The sequence below is a fragment of the Oncorhynchus masou genome, unplaced genomic scaffold, assembly GCF_036934945.1.
Source record: "Oncorhynchus masou masou isolate Uvic2021 unplaced genomic scaffold, UVic_Omas_1.1 unplaced_scaffold_1111, whole genome shotgun sequence".
NCBI classification, from domain to species: Eukaryota; Metazoa; Chordata; class Actinopteri; order Salmoniformes; family Salmonidae; genus Oncorhynchus; species Oncorhynchus masou.
Window position 1 is genome coordinate 37,501 of NW_027000836.1, and position 15,913 is coordinate 53,413.

A 15,913-nucleotide genomic window follows, 5' to 3' on the forward strand; every position below is an offset into this window, starting at 1 on the left:
AATTTATTTCAGCCAAGCATCAGTAATTTGTGTCAGTACCGAGCATGTGGAGTACCCTTCCCTATAAAGCATGCTGAAAGTCTGTTGTTATTTACGGGAACATTTCTTTGTATTTGAACAAACGATTTTTTCCAAAAGTTTGCTAAGCACTTCTAACAGACTGATTGATCGGCTGTTTGAACCATTAAAAGGGTACTCTGCTATTCTTGCCCCTTCTCCATGTCTGAGGTCACACCATCTTCTAGACTTAAATTGAAGATGTGGCCAACAGGAGTCACAATGTATTCCACTACAAATCTTACACTCTAACCACTAGGCCACCCTGCCGTCCCTACACTCTAACCACTAGGCCACCCTGCCGTCCCTACACTCTAACCACTAGGCCACCCTGCCGTCCCTACACTCTAACCACTAGGCCACCCTGCCGTCCCTACACTCTAACCACTAGGCCACCCTGCCGTCCCTACACTCTAACCACTAGGCCACCCTGCCGTCCCTACACTCTAACCACTAGGCCACCCTGCCGTCCCTACACTCTAACCACTAGGCCACCCTGCCGTCCCTACACTCTAACCACTAGGCTACCCTGCCGTCCCTACACTCTAACCACTAGGCCACCCTGCCGTCCCTACACTCTAACCACTAGGCCACCCTGCCGTCCCTACACTCTAACCACTAGGCCACCCTGCCGTCCCTACACTCTAACCACTAGGCCACCCTGCCGTCCCTACACTCTAACCACTAGGCCACCCTGCCGTCCCTACACTCTAACCACTAGGCCACCCTGCCGTCCCTACACTCTAACCACTAGGCCACCCTGCCGTCCCTACACTCTAACCACTAGGCCACCCTGCCGTCCCTACACTCTAACCACTAGGCCACCCTGCCGTCCCTACACTCTAACCACTAGGCCACCCTGCCGTCCCTACACTCTAACCACTAGGCCACCCTGCCGTCCCTACACTCTAACCACTAGGCCACCCTGCCGTCCCTACACTCTAACCACTAGGCCACCCTGCCGTCCCTACACTCTAACCACTAGGCCACCCTGCCGTCCCTACACTCTAACCACTAGGCCACCCTGCCGTCCCTACACTCTAACCACTAGGCCACCCTGCCGTCCCTACACTCTAACCACTAGGCCACCCTGCCGTCCCTACACTCTAACCACTAGCGTGAATATGAAGGCTCAGCATTTGTTATTTGCAAGTCATACCTAAGTTTGCTAATCTCGTCAACAACAAAGTGATTAAAGTGGTTGATAATATTAAAGGGTTTTGTTATGAACAAGGCATCTGCCTCAATGACAGATGAGTTACTTTTTTGCCTGGAATTTAATTAAATGTACTTGTTTTTTTTTTCATAGTATAGTTTCTTCTTTTTGTTTCGTTATGTGATTTCTATGTTTACCAGTCTGCTGGGTTGCCAGACGTATCTGCTATTTCCTTTGCCCTCATCCCTCTCAGCCGGGTTGCCAGACGTATCTGCTATTTCCTTTGCCTCATCCCTCTCAGCCATACAGTTTTTCCAATTAGAGTATAAACCAATTAGAGAGCCTAATTACTCTACCTTGTTTCTTGCTGGCCTCCTCTTCATCCCCCACCTCATCCTCAGTGACCTCTGACCCCGTGGTATACTCCTCATCCTCAGACAGCAGCGTCTGCTGCCTCTGACACAGGGCAAAGGAGGGCATATCGGGGTTTAGATAGTCTAGACACCAAACAGATCTGGGACCAGGCTAACACCATTGATCATTAACTAAGCATGAGGAGTTGGCATGACAGCACAAACAGACTGGCCCTCAGGCTTCTGGTGGTACAAAGGTACTACAAATATACTATGTCACTACTGTGATATGTTAAGTCATATACACACAAACACAAGTAAACAGACACGGGCACATACACTGCAGCACAATGACATCTGGAAACAGTAAACGTTGATCTTACCAGTTGCCGGCTCCAGTTTTTCAACAGGGAAAACTGCAAAGCAATAGGTTGAGTTAGTTGGACGAGAGTCCATCTATTTGAAATAGGTTGAGTTAGACTATAGTCTATTTGAAATAGGTTGAGTTAGACTATAGTCTATTTGAAATAGGTTGAGTTAGACTATAGTCTATTTGAAATAGGTTGAGTTAGACTATAGTCTATTTGAAATAGGTTGAGTTAGACTATAGTCTATTTGAAATAGGTTGAGTTAGACTATAGTCTATTTGAAATAGGTTGAGTTAGACTATAGTCTATTTGAAATAGGTTGAGTTAGACTATAGTCTATTTGAAATAGGTTGAGTTAGACTATAGTCTATTTGAAATAGGTTGAGTTAGACTATAGTCTATTTGAAATAGGTTGAGTTAGACTATAGTCTATTTGAAATAGGTTGAGTTAGACTATAGTCTATTTGAAATAGGTTGAGTTAGACTATAGTCTATTTGAAATAGGTTGAGTTAGACTATAGTCTATTTGAAATAGGTTGAGTTAGACTATAGTCTATTTGAAATAGGTTGAGTTAGACTATAGTCTATTTGAAATAGGTTGAGTTAGACTATAGTCTATTTGAAATAGGTTGAGTTAGACTATAGTCTATTTGAAATAGGTTGAGTTAGACTATAGTCTATTTGAAATAGGTTGAGTTAGACTATAGTCTATTTGAAATAGGTTGAGTTAGACTATAGGCATAACTATGACTCCACAAATCAAGCGCAGGTCGACGTTTATTGTCATCAATCTTGCCCTGGAGGCAGAACTGAGTGATTTCCGAAGATGGGCCAGCTCTAAAGTCAAAATTGGCTATATTGTAAAAATTCTTTAAAACAAAAAAATGTGCTTACATTTAAAGTTTGTTTGATGATATGCATTAGAGTTAGCAGTGTGGTTAGGTTTAAAATCAGATGTTCTGTAGTAATGTAGCTAGATGTGTAGCCAGATAGGACTATCAATAGCTGGTTGTCATTGTAAATAACAAGTTTGAGCAAAACACACTAAAGTTTCTTAAAACGTATCATTCTAAGTTGTGAGTATGAATTTGATCTCAATTGACTTGCCTGGATAAATAAATAGTTGTAAACTCACAGTGGTGCCCTCTCCTCTCTGAAGTCCCAGAAGGCCCGGCTCTACCAGGATGTCACAGTCCAGTAGCCGCTCCCCCCTCTCTGAACCACTGGAGGGGGAGTCTCCAGGCCTGGCACACAGATACACAGAGAGAGAACAGGGGAGTATCACTGAAACGCAGAACCTACCATAAGATACCAAAATACACACACAGTGTCTTACCCTGTCTCTGGTAGGGGTGCGTTGGGTACACACACAGTGTCTTACCCTGTCTCTGGTAGGGGTGCAGTGTTGGGTACACACACAGTGTCTTACCCTGTCTCTGGTAGGGGTGCGTTGGGTACACACACAGTGTCTTACCCTGTCTCTGGTAGGGGTGCGTTGGGTACACACACAGTGTCTTACCCTGTCTCTGGTAGGGGTGCGTTGGGTACACACACAGTGTCTTACCCTGTCTCTGGTAGGGGTGCGTTGGGTACACACACAGTGTCTTACCCTGTCTCTGGTAGGGGTGCGTTGGGTACACACACAGTGTCTTACCCTGTCTCTGGTAGGGGTGCGTTGGGTACACACACAGTGTCTTACCCTGTCTCTGGTAGGGGTGCGTTGGGTACACACACAGTGTCTTACCCTGTCTCTGGTAGGGGTGCGTTGGGTACACACACAGTGTCTTACCCTGTCTCTGGTAGGGGTGCGTTGGGTACACACACAGTGTCTTACCCTGTCTCTGGTAGGGGTGCGTTGGGTACACACACAGTGTCTTACCCTGTCTCTGGTAGGGTACACACACAGTGCGTTGGGGTACACACACAGTGTCTTACCCTGTCTCTGGTAGGGGTGCGTTGGGTACACACACAGTGTCTTACCCTGTCTCTGGTAGGGGTGCGTTGGGTACACACACAGTGTCTTACCCTGTCTCTGGTAGGGGTGCGTTGGGTACACACACAGTGTCTTACCCTGTCTCTGGTAGGGGTGCGTTGGGTACACACACAGTGTCTTACCCTGTCTCTGGTAGGGGTGCGTTGGGTACACACAGTGTCTTACACAGTGTCTTACACACAGTGTCTTACCCTGTCTCTGGTAGGGGTGCGTTGGGTACACACACAGTGTCTTACCCTGTCTCTGGTAGGGGTGCGTTGGGTACACACACAGTGTCTTACCCTATCTCTGGTAGTGGTGCGTTGGGTACACACACAGTGTCTTACCCTGTCTCTGGTAGGGGTGCGTTGGGTACACACACAGTGTCTTACCCTGTCTCTGGTAGGGGTGCGTTGGGTACACACACAGTGTCTTACCCTGTCTCTGGTAGGGGTGCGTTGGGTACACACACAGTGTCTTACCCTGTCTCTGGTAGGGGTGCGTTGGGTACACACACAGTGTCTTACCCTGTCTCTGGTAGGGGTGCGTTGGGTACACACACAGTGTCTTACCCTGTCTCTGGTAGGGGTGTGTTGGGTACACACAGTGTCTTACCCTGTCTCTGGTAGGGGTGTGTTGGGTACACACACCGTCTCTCTGTGTAGTAGCAGGTCGTTGAGCAGTCTGGTCTGGGCTGAGATCACCTGGTGGTCCCCGGTACAGTCTCCACTGTCTGACACATTCACTATGTGGTCCCGCATCTTACAGCCCTGAGACAGACAGACACTCCGTTTGGACAAGATTCAAGTGTGAAATGTGTCAAATATGTATTGTGTGAGATGCAAACTATTCAAAGCATGGTGACCTCACAACTCCAAGTGTGTGTGAGTGTGGTCCTACCTTGGGAATACCGGTGGGGTCAGTGTGTTCCTACCTTGGGAATACCGGTGGGGTCAGTGTGTTCCTACCTTGGGAATACCGGTGGGGTCAGTGTGTTCCTACCTTGGGAATACCGGTGGGGTCAGTGTGTTCCTACCTTGGGAATACCGGTGGGGTCAGTGTGTTCCTACCTTGGGAATACCGGTGGGGTCAGTGTGTTCCTACCTTGGGAATACCGGTGGGGTCAGTGTGTTCCTACCTTGGGAATACCGGTGGGGTCAGTGTGTTCCTACCTTGGGCATGCCGGTGGGGTCAGTGTGTTCCTACCTTGGGCTTGCCGGTGGGGTCAGTAGGTGAGTGTGTTCCTACCTTGGGCATGCCGGTGGGGTCAGTGTGTGAGTGTGTTCCTACCTTGGGCATGCCGGGTGGGGGCAGTGTGTGAGTGTGGTCCTACCTTGGGCATGCCGGTGGGGTCAGTGTGTTCCTACCTTGGGCATGCCGGTGGGGTCAGTGTGTTCCTACCTTGGGCATGCCGGTGGGGTCAGTGTGTTCCTACCTTTGGCATGCCGGTGGGGTCAGTGTGTTCCTACCTTTGGCATGCCGGTGGGGTCAGTGTGTTCCTACCTTGGGAATGCCGGTGGGGTCAGTGTGTTCCTACCTTGGGCATGCCGGTGGGGTCAGTGTGTGTGTGTGTTCCTACCTTGGTCATGCCGTTGGGGTCAGTAGGTGAGTTTGTTCCTACCTTGGGCATGCCGGTGGGGTCAAAGCGTAGCGTCCTCTGGTTGCAGCAGGGGTAGATGCCCGTCCCGTGCCAGCCCTGCTCTGTCCCCATGCCTGGGTACAACACAACCTCTGGGTGATACCGACAGTGGGACAGCTCCGCACACACAAACACCTGGAGACACACACACACGGTCTTGTTCTGGATGCATTACACAATGCCTGGAGTATGCATGCATACACGCAAACAGCCCCCCCCCCCTACCTGTTGGCAGTGGGAGCAGGTGAGGTGGTTGATGGTTCCCCAGATCCTCCAGTAGACCAACACCCAGGACTTCAGCTCCTCATACAGTTCTGTCATGTAATCATGGACCTCCCATCTCTTCTGCCTACAGACCAGAGGTAGTGATAGATCATGGACCTCCCATCTCTTCTGCCTACAGACCAGAGGTAGTGATAGATCATGGACCTCCCATCTCTTCAGCCTACAGACCAGAGGTAGTGATAGATCATGGACCTCCCATCTCTTCTGCCTACAGACCAGAGGTAGTGATAGATCATGGACCTCTCATCTCTTCTGCCTACAGACCAGAGGTAGTGATAGATCATGGACCTCTCATCTCTTCTGCCTACAGACCAGAGGTAGTGATAGATCATGGACCTCTCATCTCTTCTGCCTACAGACCAGAGGTAGTGATAGATCATGGACCTCTCATCTCTTCTGCCTACAGACCAGAGGTAGTGATAGATCATGGACCTCCCATCTCTTCTGCCTACAGACCAGAGGTAGTGATAGATCATGGACCTCCCATCTCTTCTGCCTACAGACCAGAGGTAGTGATAGATCATGGACCTCATCTCTTCTGCCTACAGACCAGAGGTAGTGATAGAAATGACTCTCCTTTATTCTGTACATGTTTCTGGAACCACAAAACAATGTTGTCCAGCCTGGGCCTTGGAACCAACTCCACCCTGAGACTGGAAGGTCAGGAGTTCTGCTTGTCACTCTGCATTAAGGAGATAAATTGGGGGTAGGCCCTGTGACTAGTGTCCTGACTAGGGGGTGAACTGAGGTGATTTTTTTATTTCACCTTTATTTAACCAGGTAGGCTAGTTGAGAACAAGTTCTCATTTACAACTGCGACCTGGCTGGTGATAGACTAGTGTCCTGTCCAGGGGGTGTACTGAGGTGATAGACTAGTGTCCTGTCCAGGGGGTGTAACAGCAGAGGGAGCACCCCCCTAATCCACATCGACGGGACAGCAGTGGAGGAGGTGGAACGGTTCAAGTTCCTCGGCGTACACATCACGGACAAACTTAAAATGGTCCACCCACACACACAGTGCAGTGAGGCTGAAGAAATTAGGGTGGTCACCTAAAACCCCCGAGAGCATCCTGGCGGGCTGTATCACCGCCTGGTACGGCAACTGCACCGCCCGCAACCACAGGGCTCTCTAGAGGGTGGTGCGGTCAGCACAACGCATCACCGGGGGAAAACTACCTGCCCTCCAGGACACCTACAGCACCCGATGTCACAGGAAGGCCAAAAAGTTAATCAAAGACAACAACCACCCAAGCTACTGCCTGTTCACCCCGCTATCATCCAGAAGGCGAGGTCAGTACAGGTGCATCAAAGCTGGGACCGAGAGACTGAAAAACAGCTTCTATCTCAAGGCCGTCAGTCAGACTGTTAAACAGCCATCACTAACACAGAGAGGCTGCTACCTACATACAGACTTTAAATCACTGGCCACTTTAATAAATAGATCACTAGTCACTTGAATAATGCCACTTTTGTCATGTTTACATATCTTGCATCACTCATCTCATATGTATATACTGTATTTTATACTATCTATTCTATGACGCTCTGTCATAGATGTGTGTGTTAGGTAGTTGGTGGGGAATTGTTAGATTACCTTTTATATTTGTGTGTATAAGGTAGTTGTTGTGGAATTGTTAGAGTACTTGTTATATTTGTGTGTATTAGGTAGTTGTGGAATTGTTAGATATTACTGCACTGTCGGGAACTAGAAGCACAAGCATTTCGCTGCACTCGCATTAACATCTGCTAACCATGTGTATGTGACCAATAACATCTGCTAACCCTGTGTATGTGACCATTAACATCTGCTAACCATGTGTATGTGACCAATAACATCTGCTAACCATGTGTATGTGACCAATAACATCTGCTAACCCTGTGTATGTGACCAGTAACATCTGCTAACCATGTGTATGTGACCAATAACATCTGCTAACCATGTGTATGTGACCAATAACATCTGCTAACCGTGTGTATGTGACCAATAACATCTGCTAATCGTGTGTATGTGACCGATAACATCTGCTAACCCTGTGTATGTGACCGATAACATCTGCTAATCGTGTGTATGTGACCGATAACATCTGCTAACCCTGTGTATGTGACCAATAACATCTGCTAACCCTGTGTATGTGACCGATAACATCTGCTGACCGTGTGTATGTGACCGATAACATCTGCTGACCGTGTGTATGTGACCGATAACATCTGCTAACCCTGTGTATGTGACCAATAACATCTGCTAACCATGTGTATGTGACCAATAACATCTGCTAACCATGTGTATGTGACCAATAACATCTGCTAACCATGTGTATGTGACCAATAACATCTGCTGATTGTGTGTATGTGACCAATAACATCTGCTGATTGTGTGTATGTGACCAATAACATCTGCTAACCCTGTGTATGTGACCAATACCATCTGCTAACCATGTGTATGTGACCAATAACATCTGATGATCGTGTGTATGTGACCAATAACATCTGCTAACCCTGTGTATGTGACCAATAACATCTGCTGATTGTGTGTATGTGACCAATAACATCTGCTAACCCTGTGTATGTGACCAATAACATCTGCTGATCGTGTGTATGTGACCAATAACATCTGCCGATTGTGTGTATGTGACCAATAACATCTGCTGATCGTGTGTATGTGACCAATAACATCTGCTGATCGTGTGTATGTGACCAATAACATCTGCTGATCGTGTGTATGTGACCAATAACATCTGCTAACCCTGTGTATGTGACCAATAACATCTGCTGACCGTGTGTATGTGACCAGTAAGATGTGATTTTACACCACGCTGTCTCGCTACAGAAACAGGAGATTACTGGTCTTACTGGGTCTTGGAGACGGATGGTTTACTGTGCTTTATTGCTAAATAAACTACCTGGGATATACTTTGAAATGATATGGTAAATTGCAGCTATAATATATTTACCAAATAATGACATGGTTTCTTTAGCATTTATCACTATAAACATCCGTAGGACAACAGTGATGATGTCTCTTGATAGAGCAGAAATCATTATTATAAACCATATAGCGGCAGGGTAGCCTAGTGGTTAGAGTGTAGGGGCGGCAGGGTGGCCTAGTGGTTAGAGTGTAGGGACGGCAGGGTGGCCTAGTGGTTAGAGTGTAGAGACGGCAGGGTGGCCTAGTGGTTAGAGTGTAGGGGCGGCAGGGTGGCCTAGTGGTTAGAGTGTAGAGACGGCAGGGTGGCCTAGTGGTTAGAGTGTAGGGACGGCAGGGTAGCCTAGTGGTTAGAGTGTAGGGACGGCAGGGTAGCCTAGTGGTTAGAGTGTAGGGACGGCAGGGTAGCCTAGTGGTTAGAGTGTAGAGACTGCAGGGTGGCCTAGTGGTTAGAGTGTAGGGACGGCAGGGTGGCCTAGTGGTTAGAGTGTAGGGACGGCAGGGTAGCCTAGTGGTTAAGAGTGTTGGACTAGTAACCGGAAGGCTGCAAGTTCAAATCCCTCGCGCTGACAAGGTACAAATCTGTCGTTCTGCCCCTGAACAGGCAGTTAACCCACTGTTCCTAGGCCGTCATTGAAAATAAGAATTTGTTCTTAACTGACTTGCCTAGTTAAATAAAGGTAAAAAATAAATACAGCATCAGTTTTTATCCAAAGCGACAACCGTAAATCACAGTCCACAGAGGCTGAGAGGTGTTGGTCCCATTGGGACATGGCTACGCAGCTTGGAGACCATCATCCGTGGGGCCACGCACCTCCCGAACGTGCACCTCCCCAAAAATCCCAACCAACAACTTTCCGGTACACGTCCTCTATTCAATGGAATGTGTTGACAGTTGGAGAAATTGCTTGAGCTGCGCTGAGAACTCAAAAAGTATGAAAGACAACGGTCCAATATTCTAGAACACTGCTGTGTCAATATGGCGCCCAAATGTGATACTCTGATAGACCCTTTACAGTCATGCACGCTTACATTTTACATATGGGTGTCCACAGAGGGAATCGAACCCACAACCAAGGTGTAAACTGGGTGGTACAGGACCTGCTGTGAGTGTAGGTGATGTCTCCTCGAGGGTTGATGTTGATCTTCCCTGGGATGCAGGAGATCTTCCGCTCTGTGTCCTTGGTCAGCAGTTTCAGGCACAGACCACACCTGGGAAAGACAAGTGGCAGTTCGGGGGTCAGCCGAGGTTAACATGAGGTCGCATTCATTGGGAACCAAACAGACCAAACAGGTAAGGATCTACCTACACTTGGCCAGTAAGAAACGCTTATTTTTTCGTTTTGTGACGCAAAATGTTTTCTGTTGTGTGCCCAAATGAATAAGACCAATGACAGACAGAGCGATGCGCATCCCAGAGCTGCCACACACCTGTACAGAGATGATGCGTTGCCTGGGGAGTCCCGGTTCTTATAGTCAGGATCGAAGAGACTCTCTATTTTCTTCTGGAATAACTTACTGGGGAAAGGAAGAAAAGAGAGGTGTTGGCTGAAGCAGAACGATCCGTCTACCAGGACGACGTCACTCGCTCTACCTTTTGAACTTGTCTTTTCTGTCCGTGATGTCGTCTGCCTCGTTGTGGCTGAAGAGGTCAGACATGTCCGCTGCCAGGTTACTGTTGATGCAGTTCATGTTGCAGGGTGTGGCCACGATGGCACTCATGTGCTTGTGACAGTACTGGATGCACTCCTCCACCTATGAGAGGTCAACATGTGACTGAATACACTCCTCCACCTATGAGAGGTCAACATGTGACTGAATACACTCCTCCACCTATGAGAGGTCAACATGTGACTGAATACACTCCTCCACCTATGAGAGGTCAACATGTGACTGAATACACTCCTCCACCTATGAGAGGTCAACATGTGACTGAATACACTCCTCCACCTATGAGAGGTCAACATGTGACTGAATACACTCCTCCACCTATGAGAGGTCAACATGTGACTGAATACACTCCTCCACCTATGAGAGGTCAACATGTGACTGAATACACTCCTCCACCTATGAGGTCAACATGTGACTGAATACACTCCTCCACCTATGAGAGGTCAACATGTGACTGAATACACTCCTCCACCTATGAGAGGTCAACATGTGACTGAATACACTCCTCCACCTATGAGAGGTCAACATGTGACAGGACAGTATACAGCTGAAAGACAGTTGTTGACATAAACAGGTCATTGAGTTTGTTCAATGCCACAGGAAGTCCTGTGTCACTTGCAATAAAAGTAACACTTCTAAAAATAATTGTAACGGTAACCATGCAACAGGAAGTGAAGCGTTCCAAAGGCCCTTCGTTTTCTGTAACCATGCAACAGGAAGTGAAGCGTTCCAAAGGCCCTTCATTTTCTGTAACCATGCAACAGGAAGTGAAGCGTTCCAAAGGCCCTTCATTTTCTGTAACCATGCAACAGGAAGTGAAGCATTCCAAAGGCCCTTCATTTTCTGTAACCATGCAACAGGAAGTGAAGCGTTCCAAAGGCCCTTCATTTTCTGTAACCATGCAACAGGAAGTGAAGCGTTCTAAAGGCCCTTCATTTTCTGTAACCATGCAACAGGAAGTGAAGCGTTCCAAAGGCCCTTCATTTTCTGTAACCATGCAACAGGAAGTGAAGCGTTCCAAAGGCCCTTCATTTTCTGTAACCATTCAACAGGAAGTGAAGCGTTCCAAAGGCCCTTCATTTTCTGTAACCATGCAACAGGAAGTGAAGCGTTCCAAAGGCCCTTCGTTTTCTGTAACCATGCAACAGGAAGTGAAGTGTTCCAAAGGCCCTTCATTTTCTGTAACCATGCAACAGGAAGTGAAGCGTTCCAAAGGCCCTTCATTTTCTGTAACCATGCAACAGGAAGTGAAGCATTCCAAAGGCCCTTCATTTTCTGTAACCATGCAACAGGAAGTGAAGCGTTCCAAAGGCCCTTCATTTTCTGTAACCATGCAACAGGAAGTGAAGCTTTCCAAAGACCCTTCATTTTCTGTAACTATGCAACAGGAAGTGAAGCTTTCCAAAGACCCTTCATTTTCTGTAACCATGCAACAGGAAGTGAAGCGTTCCAAAGGCCCTTCGTTTACTGTAACCATGCAACAGGAAGTGAAGCGTTCCAAAGGCCCTTCGTTTTCTGTAACTATGCGACAGGAAGTGAAGCGTTCCAAAGGCCCTTCGTTTTCTGTTTCAGACTAAAGTGAAGAGAGAAGCCTATTAGCTGATTGGTTTTCTGTTTTGTTCATGAGTGCCATTTTATTCAACAACCAACAAGAGCTTGCTGGTTAATTTACTGTAGCAGAGAGGAAGAGGCAAAGCGAAAGGTTTCACTCCTCGCCAAAAATCAGTCCAACATATTTTATTTTGTTGTAAAAGGTTCCAAATAGCCTTTTCCCCAACCTCAGTTCAACCACTTTGCGTTTGTTCTTCAACTACAACAGAAAACCAGGGCCCCCGAAACGTACGGTACATTGGAACCGCCATAGCAACCCCAGCTCCCATCATTACAACACTTACTAACGTGTCCATCTTCAAGAACTCGGAGGAGATGAGGATTGAGATCACATTGCTGGGCTCTGTAACCACACAACCAACAAACACCACGTAACCACGCCATGTTAACACACAACCAACAAACACCACGTAACCAACCGATGTTAACACACAAAACCAACAAACAACACATACTGACCAAACACACTGCCAGGCCAACCAACAAGCACACCGCTATTAGTGACCACATCACTGTCGTCTCCATGGTTATCATGTGCCACGCCCAGGTAAGTGATGGTATAGTACTGTACAGGCATCAGTGTATGTAGCTACAGTATGTATGATGCGAGAGCAGATATTCAACTCTTTACCGAGCTTGGGTTTGTCATTGTTGCCATCGACGGCCATTTTGTGCCTCTTGACGTAGTTCATGAGCCAGTCGAAGATCTGCACGTCACAGTGCACAGAGATGTCCACCTCCTCCCAGCGCTGGGTGTCAACAGAGAGGTACTCAGCAAAGTAACGCATCTCGTTGATCAGAAGGTCACGGGGACACATGAAGTCCTGCTTCAGGTTCTTAGCCTCGTCACACACGTGGATCACCATGTTGGGCCTGCGTGGGGAGAGAGATACAGGCAGGCAGGCAGACGGGCAGACAGGCAGACAGGCAGGCAGGCAGACACACACAGAGACACAGAGAGGAATAACTCTTGATTTTTGTATTAGAGTACATTTGAGTATTTGTTAGCAGACTAAGTTCTTGATCCTGCTCTATGAAACTCTGATCACCTTGACATGAGCTGGACTGGTTAACAGTGTATTTCTGACGGTAGTTAGACCAGGCACTCACCCTTTCCCCTCCTGGGGCTTCTCGCCCTCCTCTGCAGACTCCCTGCTCTCCTTCTCCACCGAGCTTCCTCTTGAGGGGTCCACTGCCAGGCCTGGAGAGTGGAGGCACCAAACAAGACTGAACTAAAGCCTAGATATTCAGACATGAAGACTCTTCACGTCTCACTGCCTGCTACATTGGACACAGAACTTTAGCATCTTGACTGGCTGCATCACCTCTTGGTATGGCAACTGCACCGCCCTCGATCACAAGGACGCTACAGAGGGTGGTGCTGCCATCAAGGACCTCCACACACACACACACACACTTATCTATCCTGAATGTCTAGTCACTTTTACCCCTACCTACATGTACATATTACCTCAACTACCGCGTATCTCTGCACATTGACTTGGTACTGGTACTCCTTGTATATAGTCTCATTATTATAATACTACAAGGGTACTGGTACTCTTGTATATAGTCTCATTATTATAATACTACAGGGGTACTGGTACTCCTTGTATATAGTCTCACTACGTTAGGCAGGATGACCCCCAGCAGGTCCTACGTTAGGCAGGATGACCCCCAGCAGCTCCTACGTTCGGCAGGCTCATCATCACAGACATAGTTCCCCAGACCACTACAGAAGCACTAGCACATCAACACCAGTCAGCCTTACCCGTCACTGAGATGGAGCTCTGATTGGTCCGCGTCTCCCCCACGTCTCCCGTGGTGTCCAATAGTGTGGATTTGATGTAGTCCACAGGGGAGGAGCCTCCTGCCGTCAGCGCGTTGCATTGGTCGTCCACGTGATGGAACCCTCCGGTGCTCTTCAGCTCCTCGAACCTCTGCGCACACTGAACGTAGGCACGACAATCACCATGGCAACCATGTCACTACTATACCACGATAACAACAACAACAACCCTCAGACCACATCATCTGGGTTCCGGTAACCCCGGCACAACATTCAACAGCAGTCTAAACTAAGCTATAGTACAGCTGACAACAGAGATTGGTGGGCGTTTCTATTTATCATGTGACACACGTGTACAAGTGCAATGGAAATGTGTTTCTGGCATATCCCAACTCCCCCTGAAACAGACGTGGACCGTGGGGTCAAGTCTAGGGTCACCATTTTCCAGCGCCCCTGGAACAATTGCGGTTAAGTGCCTTGCTGAAGAGGACAGCGGCAGATTGTTCACCTTGTCGGCTCTAGGATTCAAAATTTAGATTACTGGCTCAAAACTCTTACCTCGAGGCTACCCGTCACGCCACACAGTGACCATAGGGAGTTGGTAAGACAACACAGACAGATCTCAGACCAGGCTAATAGCCTTTTACGATCTCTCCTTAGTGGGAGCAGTGGTTAGCAAGCTTGTCTACAGACTGGGAGACCCGGGTTCGCACTGTAGCCGTTAGCTACTATAGCTTCAATCAATCAATATGTTTATTGTCCCAATTTGCAGTGCATATAGAGCTTACCTCCTTGGGTGTGAAGCCAGGGACCAGCATGGCCACGTTGTCCCAGTTGATGGGCTGTGGAATGCTCCAGAGAGAGCTCAGCACCATGTCCAGGGCCAGGAGGTTGTTGTCATTGGGAAAGTTGTTGTTCAGGGTGCAGTAACGACTCATGTCTGTCAGCAGGTAAGGGTGAGAGATCAAGGTTGACTCAGCGATATGACATTATCACACATTATTATATCTGATGGGTGAGAGATGAGAGCATTATTCTGTTAAAGGTAGACTCAGTGATATGACACCATCATACAAGGGTGGAGGCGACTTGATGCGCACAGAAAGCTGCGGTTTCGTCAATCGACAATAGTAAAAATGGGACGGTCTACTTGACATAGATACATAAGAATAACAAGAGCATGTATAGAAAGCCTTGACAATCCAACAGCATCTCTAAACCAAATTCTGGAATAGGCAACTCCTACTTTGTCCCACCGTTGTCATTGAAAAGCTGACTGTCAATAGCATACGCGGTGAACAGCGCACACATACTTTTGGCTACGTCAATTATCTTCTTGTAACAAGGATGGAGTGTCGTCCCTTGGAAGGCCCCTTTGGCTGTCGTCGAACTGTCCAACGCAAATGCAATGGCATTTTTTGTCAGCAGCTTATTCTAGCAAGCTAGCTACCTATAGTGCACATCACTGTACAAGAAGCTAAATACGATACGTTTGTATTAGAGTATCTAGTTGGCTGTACGGTTATCTTGCATCTTACTGATTCAATGATGACACCTGATTCTTCTGTGGTCCGGATGATAGGACGTTCCGGTGTACAGTTGCCGTCATCCACGTTTAACGCCAATGCTACTACCGAGCTAGCGGCACTCTCTCTGCAGTATCATCCCGGGGACGAGTTGATGGACAGACAAGACATTCAATCAGCATTGCAAACGGGATGGAAACACCCTAAAACGCTCGGTAATGACGTTTAGATAACGAACCGCCAGTCGTTTTAACGTCCCCCCCCCAAAAAAAATCGTATGTTGCGTTGATTCCGCTTTTTCCGGTACCGCAATGCAGCAGCCGGTGCAGTGGTCGCGCGTCCCGGGGTTGCTTAGCGACAGAAGGGCCCTTTTCGCATAAATCAAATGAAGGGAAATTATTTTGTATCCAGCAGGTGGGTCACCACGTGTTTTTTGTTTTTTTCCCCCCCACAACCTTCCACAAATTTATTCAAAGCAAACTGAATAGACATATTGTTAAATTGACATATTACACGTTGAGATCTCTCCCTCTTGGAGACATCATGCATTTCATTAGGCGTCT

General features: G+C 47.7%; 1 protein-coding gene across 2 annotated transcripts in view; it reads right to left on the minus strand.

The window, feature by feature from the left end:
• The window catches only part of LOC135529170 (SANT and BTB domain regulator of class switch recombination-like), a 19,829-nt gene extending 4,225 nt beyond the window's left edge, over nucleotides 1-15,604 (minus strand). The window contains exons 1-15 of one of the 2 annotated variants that reach the window (XM_064958032.1): nucleotides 15,363-15,604; nucleotides 14,613-14,764; nucleotides 13,807-13,984; nucleotides 13,146-13,236; nucleotides 12,667-12,908; nucleotides 12,320-12,378; nucleotides 10,348-10,508; nucleotides 10,185-10,271; nucleotides 9,855-9,965; nucleotides 5,771-5,894; nucleotides 5,528-5,680; nucleotides 4,522-4,676; nucleotides 3,070-3,178; nucleotides 1,950-1,982; nucleotides 1,570-1,669 (exon numbers count right to left, since the gene is read on the minus strand). In XM_064958032.1, the coding sequence (XP_064814104.1) occupies nucleotides 1,570-1,669; nucleotides 1,950-1,982; nucleotides 3,070-3,178; nucleotides 4,522-4,676; nucleotides 5,528-5,680; nucleotides 5,771-5,894; nucleotides 9,855-9,965; nucleotides 10,185-10,271; nucleotides 10,348-10,508; nucleotides 12,320-12,378; nucleotides 12,667-12,908; nucleotides 13,146-13,236; nucleotides 13,807-13,984; nucleotides 14,613-14,762 (1,753 nt within the window). In that variant the 5' untranslated portion in view covers nucleotides 14,763-14,764; nucleotides 15,363-15,604. Of the gene's footprint in view, nucleotides 1-1,569; nucleotides 1,670-1,949; nucleotides 1,983-3,069; nucleotides 3,179-4,521; nucleotides 4,677-5,527; nucleotides 5,681-5,770; nucleotides 5,895-9,854; nucleotides 9,966-10,184; nucleotides 10,272-10,347; nucleotides 10,509-12,319; nucleotides 12,379-12,666; nucleotides 12,909-13,145; nucleotides 13,237-13,806; nucleotides 13,985-14,612; nucleotides 14,765-15,137 lie in introns of both variants that reach the window. The other variant, XM_064958031.1, reaches the window with a different exon arrangement.
• Nucleotides 15,605-15,913: the final 309 nt, after the last annotated feature.